Consider the following 9,202-nt stretch of genomic DNA (forward strand, 5'->3'; position numbering starts at 1 on the left):
CTGGTTGATTCTGTGATTCTATGATATGTATGCTACTTCTGAACTCTCTAGTCGCCTGCTGTGTATTTGGGGTCAGAGAACATTTTACCTCAGATTGTTGCTTCATCACTTTCTGCTTCAAGTGATTATGTGTGCCCTAGTAAGTAACCCATTATTTTAACCTTTGTAAGCTGAGGCTAGTTAGAATACTGATAAATCTTGTAAGTCTATGAATTAATGCCTTCCTGAAGGTTTCTATACATACATTATTTTGCAAGTGTATTATCGTTTCTTGCAGCTCAAATAATTTAACGAAATTGATTTCATCTCTTCCTTCCCCTCCCCAGGCCTCCAGGTCTACCTGTACCTTGCCGTATTGTATTTTGATTAGATCTCTCCAAAATCTCTCTCTTCAGGTGGTCTAATACCAAGTTAAGACAGCCCTTATATGGGCATTGCTAGAATAGATGGCTTCCTTTGCCAAAAATGTTTAATATATCCATTCTCATATAAGACAGCAAAAATCTCCTGAAAGTGAGGGGCAGAAACAAGAAGTGAGGCACCTTTCGTTCTTGAGATGATACTGGAGAACAAAATTCTGTCAGGGAAAAACTGATACTCGTTTCTTATGTAGTGCTGCAGAAGAAGGACATGCATTGACTTCTCTAGCAGTTCTGTTGTCTAGATACTCCGTCTGCCCCAGATGCAGAATAGCTTTGGGTGTCGGATGCTTTTCTGCAGTTTAACCAAACATGCTGCCTGGAAGCTTATTTTATTAATCTTGCTTTTCAGGTCTGTAGGTTGTTGTATTGCTTTTGGTCTTTTGCTGTGGATGTCCTTTAGACACCCAAGTGAGGGAGGTGTATAACTTTTCTGTCATAGTCACCATTTTAAGTATAAGTCATAGGTAGTCTGTGGTATTTCTGATGCTTACTAAAGCACTGAAAGTATCTCATAAACAGTTTAGTTTTTTTAATTTTAAGTGGCGGTTTTTGGTAATGTAGAATTTCTCACCTTTCTAGGTCTTTGATGTACAGTGAAGCTAACAGACGAGAGACATTCACTTCATGGCCTCATGTGGGTTATCGGTGGGCACAGCCAGATCCTATGGCTCAAGCTGGGTTCTATCACCAGGTAGAAGTTTTAGTTGTTCTTAGTATTTGTTCTCGAGGTAAGGGTCTGGGGGATGAGGGGAAAAATGGTGGGGTTTTGTTTTTTGGTTTGGTTTGTTGTTGGGTTTGTTTTGTTTTGTTTTTTCTTAGTGGATTAGTTTAATTATTCATAAACTATAAAAGCTTTTCATTCAGCTCTTCTTTTTTCAGTGCCTTGAGGTTGCTTCTTCTGTTTGTACAGATCTTAGAAACTACTGTTCTGAACTTCACCATATAAAACAGTTATAAATATCAACTTGATCAGAGTTAAGCCACAGTAAAAGAGATGAAGTTGACTGTTATATAGAATCTCTCTTTCTCCTTGTTAGATTGTTGAGTAAATATCATTACTTTTTATATTATAAGTAAAGCAAAAAAAGCTTGACATTGGAGTTCTCTAACTGTACTTTCCTATTAAGACTTAAACTGTATTGTAACAAAAACAGATGTCCTAGGTCACATTAAATTATTAGGCTTAGTGAACAACCTCAACATTTTATTTCACTACTTTTGCTTCTTTCCATTTTTCATTCTTTGAAATTATTTCCACTGTAAAAAAACCCAACAAAACAAACCAAACATATGGTGTGGATTTTAGATAATGATGGCTAGGCAGTGCCTATCATTTGACAGCAGTATTGTCTGCTTCATTATATTACCTGCAAAGCCTGATAGGTGCAAGTGGATAAAGTGTTTGGGGGATTTCTAAAACTTACACAGGAGGAGAAATGCAGCGAAGTTGTAGGCTGGAATTGCATCTGCATATTCCCAAGCATGTCTTGAAATGAGGTTGTGAAAATGCTAAATTTTAAGAGAATGGAGATTTGCATTGTTTTTCCTTAGCTCTTTGCAGAGGAGTGGTAGAGAATGCTTTATGTCCCAGGAGACTGACAGGAATGTTTTTTAACCTGTGCTGATCCAAGCATGGAGATGTACACTTATTGTGCTGCAGTTCTAATTTTTTTGAACTCTGATTTTTTTTCCAAAGAAGCAAAAGTCTGAGTTCTGCTCTGTGTCTGTATGGTTTTTATCCAATCAGTTGCACAGACATTGGTTCTGAATCTCTTCTGTGGTAATGTGGTGTATCCTTTTTTTATTTACTGTGAAATACTGCCACTTTATAGTATAAAATTTGTGACCTTTTATGTGTTTCATGTGGTGCTTTGCTATGTCACTATGTTACTGCCTAGTTTCATAGTACAGAGCTGTATAAACATCAGATGTTCTTATTTTCATAGCCTGCTTCATCAGGAGATGACCGAGCCATGTGCTTTACCTGTAGTGTGTGCTTGGTGTGCTGGGAGCCGACAGATGAACCTTGGTAAGTTTAATGATGTTTGAAGTAGACTTAATTTTGTGCTGAAGAGCTTAGAGGTCTTTGAAGGACAAAGATTCGTGGGATTTCTGGTGAGTTTAGGGCATGTCATTGACAAGAATGGATTTCCAAAATGATTCCATGGAAAAAAATCACAAAATGATTTGGTGTATTATATCAGATTTCTGTATAATACTGAACTCAAGAAATTGTGGTTGGTTTTATTTCTTAATTCTACTTTGCTGTTTCAGTTGAAATTGCTCTATGACAAAGTTGTCAGCCAATAATTGTTTGCAGGGTTCTAAACTCCATCTTGTGTATGATTGTGACTAGAGCACATCTTTTTTTCAAGTTCATAAACTATGAAGTTGGAACATCCATTACTAGTTTACTGAATCAGCCAGGATTGTGCATAGTGACAGAAATGCAGGGCCTTGTATTGATTAAAGAGTTGTTAACATAACCTGTGTCTTGATTATTTGGTAATTTATAATTGTTACTTGAACACATCAGTTCTTGACTTGCTGGAAGCTTTTCCTTTGTAGTGTTATCTTCACAGTCTTTGTCTACCCCTTTCCCTTGTGAGTTTCCAAACATTTTGCAGTTGTGTACTTGCTCTTGTCATGTCTCTGCCTGAACTGTATACTGAAAAGGGAGTTTTTTCATGCTTCTTGGTCACTGTGTTGTTTGGGACTGTTTTCAGTTTTGATTTTTGTGACTGTGGATGTAGAACTACAGACAGGACATTGCTTCTAAAATTGCTTACAATGGTCTCTCATAACATTGGAATTCTAATGTTCATTCTGTGGAATTTAATTTGTGCTTTTCTTCATGAGGACATGATGGGCTACTGCCTATAGAACAATTACTTTTTAAAGGACTAATTACATTGAGAGCACTGTGTAGATTCATCTATTTGAATATGAATGTCCATTGAGGGATCAAAGGCTTTGATACAGTTTGCTGGTCAGAATCAGCAGGGAAAGCTGTGTTAGTAGCTTCAGAACTCTCTTGTATGGTTGACTGCAATACAGTTCAAACAGTTCAGTTTGACTTCTAGGGCTGAGTTTGTATATGATGTGTGTATTTTTCACAGTAAGAAATCAATGTTTGCTGTGTTTGTTTTTAATATGAAAAGGTCTGAACACGAGAGACATTCCCCAAACTGCCCATTTGTCAAGGGTGAGCACACTCAGAATGTGCCTCTTTCAGTCACACTGGCGACAAGTCCAGCACAATTTCCCTGCACTGATGGCACTGACAGAATAGCCTGCTTTGGATCTGGAAGTTGCCCTCACTTTCTAGCTGCTGCAACAAAACGTGGAAAGATCTGCATATGGGATGTTTCCAAACTTATGAAGGTATGCAGTATAAACCATCAGTTTTATTAAATGTTTACTAATTCAGTGTATCGCGATTCAAATCAAAGACCTCTTTTTGTTGTTGTTTTTCAGGTCCACTTAAAATTTGAAATCAATGCATATGATCCAGCTATTGTGCAGCAACTTATGTTATCAGGAGAACAGAGCTCAGGGGTTGACTCAAGGAGACCAACACTAGCATGGTTAGAAGATTCATCTAGCTGCTCAGATATACCAAAATTAGAAGGAGACAGGTATGCCAGCCTACAAAAGTAGAAATTTGAAATGCTGCTATGTAAGTGGTAAATGCCATTTAGTCAAGTCATGCTTTGTGTAATATAAGATGGGTATTTTTTTTCATGGAAATAATATTTTTAGTCACTAGGAATCTGTACGTAATTCAACACTTGAAAAACAATCTAATTTTCTATTTTTAAAGCCAGTTTCCTGCTGTTCCAGTTTTTATACTCTACTAGCAGAGAGATTGCAGATCTCATTGCTGCCCTGTGCTGATGTTTCAGAGGCAGAGAAAAAAAGAAAGGAATATAAGTTTCAGATCAGCTTTTCATTTCAGTTATGGATTATCCCGTTAAGGTTTTGGAAGTAAAGGCTACTCATGAACTTCTGGAACATGCTTTTCTCTGTAATTTCTGGTTATGTCATTCTGAAAATATGCTATGTGAATGTGCTAGGATTTTGTACCTTTAATACATGCACACAGACTTTAAACAGTTAGAGAGTCCTATTGCAAGCTTGTAGATAAACCAGAGGGTATGCCAGTGCTTAGAAAGTGTTATGTGAGAAAAAGCAGTATTCTTTCATTTATGCTTCTTCCAGTCTCTTACTGGGAGCTCCTATCTCATATTGCCAGAATTCAAATAAAAGAGTGAATAATTGTTGGAAAATTCAGGACAAAAGGTGTTTGGGAAGTCTTGCTAGTTTTCTGAATGTTTCTTCGTAACCTTCAGCATTATGGAAGGTTGCAGTACTGCAGCAGGCACAGGAAAGTAACCCTTTGGTTTTAAGCTTGATGTGGTATCTACAGTACTGCAGAGCAAATATGAAGTTTGCTCTTCTGAAGAGGGTGTGTAGAAGCATGGGCAACATCAGCATATGAGGCCTAACAGCTGCCTAGACTATTGCTGTAGCTTTAGGGCTGTGAAGTCCTTGAGAGTTAGAGAAGTAAAGCAATTTAAGAGCTGGATAAAGGATCGTGTAATCAGTGCAATCATACTGCTCAGAACTGTGCATCTTTCGCTTCACTTAAGCTACATGAAATTTACTATCACTTTCCCACTCAAGTGGAAGCTGGATGGGAGTCAAAGTATTGGATTGTCTCTGTTGTGTTGTGAAGGTTGATCAGGTTTGAACCAAAAAAGATCTGTTTCTTGGGTGTGAGAAGGAAGCATCCAGTTTGTTGAAAACTGAGGATCTGACTTGGTACTGTGAGTAGTTAAAGCTGAAGCTGCAAAGGCATTACTGTTCTTCCTGTGTGTAAGGAGCCTGTAATAGGAAATTGTTTCTGATACTGGAAAAGTCAGATGCATAAATTATTCATGTATTCTTACTACTACAGAGCCTATTTCTCTCTGAGAGGTGTCTTGAACAGAATCTGCTTTTATGAAAAAATGATTAATCTGGTAGTATTTTTTGAAGCAACACGCTGTTCATGCTTTGTTTCTGCAATAGCCACAAAATCACCCTGGTAGAACTGAGGACCAGTCTGTCAGCTCACTGTCCAAAGACAATTTTGAGGAACTTTGAAGAAGGTTTCATCAGTTTATAGGTGTCCTGTTTGGTTCATTTTATTTTTCTTGGAAAGATTCCTGAGAACTGGCTTTCATTGTAATTCCATTTATGTCTGAATTGCAGGAAATGCAGTAGTAGAATGAGGCAAACAGGAAGTTGATGTCCTGGGTTGATGGTGGAGGAAGAAGTCTGTCTGTTGTTAGTGTCTGTAAAGAACTCGTCAATGGATGTACAGTGCTGACTGAAAGGACTAGCCAGTTATAATACACATTGCTTTTTTTTACAAATGTTTTCAATAATGTATTTAAAAACAGGAATGCAGTTACAGTGTGCATGGTGTCATGCATGCATTATTTTTTTTCAGTGATGACCTGCTGGAGGATTCAGATAGCGAAGAGCATTCCAGATCAGAGTCTGTGACAGGTGGGTTATGTCTGATTCGTGTCATAGTTTAGAGGTCAAAGGGGAGATAGTCCTTCTCGAGCTTTTAAAAAAGGCCTGTCAAAACCAATGTTATTATATGCACTGTATTAGGAAAAAGGAAAAGGATTTACCTTGAAAACTATGCCAGTATTTAAGTCACCGTTTGGGTGGTGGAGAGAAGACTTACAGGAGAAAAGAAAAACCTTCCTTTGCTGGTTAATAAATGTCTTATTTGACAACAAGCTTTGCTTATCTTGCTGTCAATAAAGCACACACACACCAAGATAAAAGAACTTACTTAGAACAGGAACAAATTACAGCTGTACAAAACGCTTTAAATTCAGGGGATTGCCAGAAAAAGTTCCTGTACCTTGATTGTTTCCCTGTGGGTATGCACTCTGAATAAATATACTCCTGAATAAAGATTTCATATGGAAGCAGAACAGTGCTATGCATGGTGTTCTTGTGTTATTTTCCTAGAGGTTGAACCAGAAATTTTGATGGGAGAGAGCATTAAATGTTTATTTTCAATAATCCAATTTATGTCTTTGAGTAAGGATCAGCAAATGGGGAAAAAAGTCCATGTGCATATGGTCATGCACACAGGGAAATAGACTTGAGATGTAAAAAATATTGGTTTTTTTTCAACAAACAGTAATATATGCAATATGATTACTTTTTTTTTCTTTTGAACATATGTATTATGTTAAACATTTTTGTTTTAAAGGGCATACGTCACAAAAAGAAACTATGGAAGTCAGCCTTGATATAACAGCTCTCAGTGTTCTTCAGCAACCTGAAAAGCTTCAGTGGGAAATTGTTGCAAATGTTCTGGAAGATACAGTTAAGGATCTGGAAGAACTTGGGGCAAATCCCTGTTTGGCCAACTGTAAGAGTGAAAAGATGAAGGAAAAACATCTAGAACAACACAACATTCCCTTTCCTTGTTTATTAGCTGGAGGTCTATTAACATACAAATCACCTGCTACCTCTCCTGTTAGCAGTAACTCTCAGCGATCACTGGATGGCTTAAGTAGGACTCGAGGTGAGAGTGTCTCAGAACAGGGATCAACTGACAATGAATCCTGCACTAACTCAGAACTGAATTCCCCTCTGGTAAGGAGGACTTTACCTGTATTGCTGCTATACAGCATTAAGGAGTCTGATGAAAAAGCAGGAAAACTCTTTTCGCAGATGAACAATATTATGAGTAAAAGTATCCATGATGATGGTTTCACGGTTCCGCAGATCATTGAAATGGAGCTGGACAGTCAGGAGCAGTTGCTGTTACAGGATCCCCCTGTGACTTACATTCAGCAGTTTGCAGATGCTGCAGCCAACCTAACTTCTCCAGACTCAGACAAGTGGAGCTCTATGGTTCCCAAGCCTGGGACTTTGGTTCAGTGCCTGCGCCTGCCCAAGTTTGCAGAAGAGGAGAACCTGTGTGTAGATTCAATCACACCTTGTGCAGATGGAGTTCATCTGTTAGTAGGACTGCGGACTTGTCCTGTCGAATCTCTGAGTGCAATAAATCAAGTAGAGGCCTTGAATAATTTAAATAAATTAAACTCGGCACTATGTAACAGAAGGAAAGGGGAACTAGAATCAAATCTTGCTGTAGTGAATGGCACGAGTATTGATGTAATCCAGCATGAGTCACCAGCAGATGTACCAACTCCTTTAATAATTCAACCTGAACAGCGAAGTGTCAGTGGTGGATACCTAGTGCTTTATAAGATGAATTATGCCACTAGAATAGTTACTCTAGAGGAGGAACCAGTAAAAATCCAGCATATCAAAGACCCCCAAGACACAATTACCTCAATGATTTTGCTCCCACCGGATATATTGGATAACAGAGAGGATGACTGCGAGGAGCCTGTAGAGGAAATACAATTAACTTCTAAAAATGGCAGTGGGAGAGAGAGAAGATCTGAGATCTCTACTCTTGGGCACCTGGTAATAACTACTCAGGGAGGATATGTAAAAATATTAGATCTTTCGAACTTTGAAATTCTGGCCAAAGTGGAGCCACCTAAAAAAGAGGGCACTGAGGAACCAGACATGTTTGTCTCTGTGATATACTGTTCGGGCACAGACAGATTGTGTGCATGCACCAAAGGTAAGACTTCTCTTTAAAATGTTTTTTTAATTAGTGATGTTACTGTATTTGGATTATATTACAGAATTTAGACTCTTTAAGTTTCAAAACAGTAATAGGCAAATTCCATTGAATTTGCATACAGTTTAATTCTGGTCTAGGAAGTGTGGGCTCAAATTAATTCCTGACCTTAAATGTATATTTTCATCTCTGAAATGGGAGTAATTCTTGTGTGTGTCCAGTTTACTCCCAAATTTGTTCTCATAGAGGCACAGATTTTCTTAAGTCCAAAACAGATAAAAGCTAATTCTTGTATTTAATTATTTCTGTGCTAGAGATCCACTTTTATGAAAAATGTCTTCTCTCTGTAATCGATGATATTCAAGAGGGTGGAGAAGACAATGCTTCTGTCCTTTATTCCAGTGATAAATTGTATCTTTGTTCAGGTAGCACACTGCTGATTCTGCTTCAGCCTTTTGCTGTTGGGATTGTACTTTCCTGAGTGTGAGAGCCTGACTTAACTATCCATGCAGGATTGTTAAATCTTTTTTTCAACATGAACTCAAGACATTTTGGGGAAAGGGGCAGGTAGGAGGGGAGTGTAACTCAAGTCCAGGCAACAGCTACTTCATAGAGGTTCCTAAGCCCCCACACAACTCCCTGCTTCCTTGTGTCACATGGGAGCAGTGGAAACAGCTCTGTCTGTCATCCTGCTGAGTTCCTCCTTGCACCAGTGTTTCATTTAATTCTCCTGCAGCTCTGTTGGAAACACTCAGGCTCTCAGAGGGGCTGAGCTGATGGGATGGTTCATACATTTCAAATTATCATGTTGAACGTTCTCTCTACTGGAAGAATTTAAATAGATTTCATGTTGGTGTCATATTGATTACACAGTCCTCCTATGAGCAATTGTAAAATCAGATTTGCCTGTTATTTCCAACAGATGAAGTCAAGCTTATTGTAAACATCTCAGTTTGTTAAGGGCTCCATGTTTATCACCTACCTACCAAGAGTTTTAGGAGTGGAGCTTTTAGATTTGCTTTTTTAATCCAAATGAAAACATTGCATGTTAGCAACTAGTATTTATGTTTGCAGATTCCCAAGGGTAACATTCATATTTACT

At 38.2% G+C, this 9,202-nt stretch overlaps 1 protein-coding gene across 1 annotated transcript; it reads left to right on the top strand.

The window, feature by feature from the left end:
* Nucleotides 1-1,001: 1,001 nt before the first annotated feature.
* On the top strand, nt 1,002-8,117 carry LOC103799294 (baculoviral IAP repeat-containing protein 6-like; the record flags this gene model as incomplete). Its single annotated transcript, XM_009071602.1, has 6 exons — nt 1,002-1,113; nt 2,369-2,451; nt 3,584-3,806; nt 3,900-4,060; nt 5,920-5,978; nt 6,706-8,117. Coding segments are annotated over 6 exons (2,050 nt in total), but the record flags the coding sequence as incomplete, so codon positions are not given.
* Nucleotides 8,118-9,202: the final 1,085 nt, after the last annotated feature.

This window comes from Acanthisitta chloris, unplaced genomic scaffold (assembly GCF_000695815.1).
Source record: "Acanthisitta chloris isolate BGI_N310 unplaced genomic scaffold, ASM69581v1 scaffold45903, whole genome shotgun sequence".
NCBI classification, from domain to species: Eukaryota; Metazoa; Chordata; class Aves; order Passeriformes; family Acanthisittidae; genus Acanthisitta; species Acanthisitta chloris.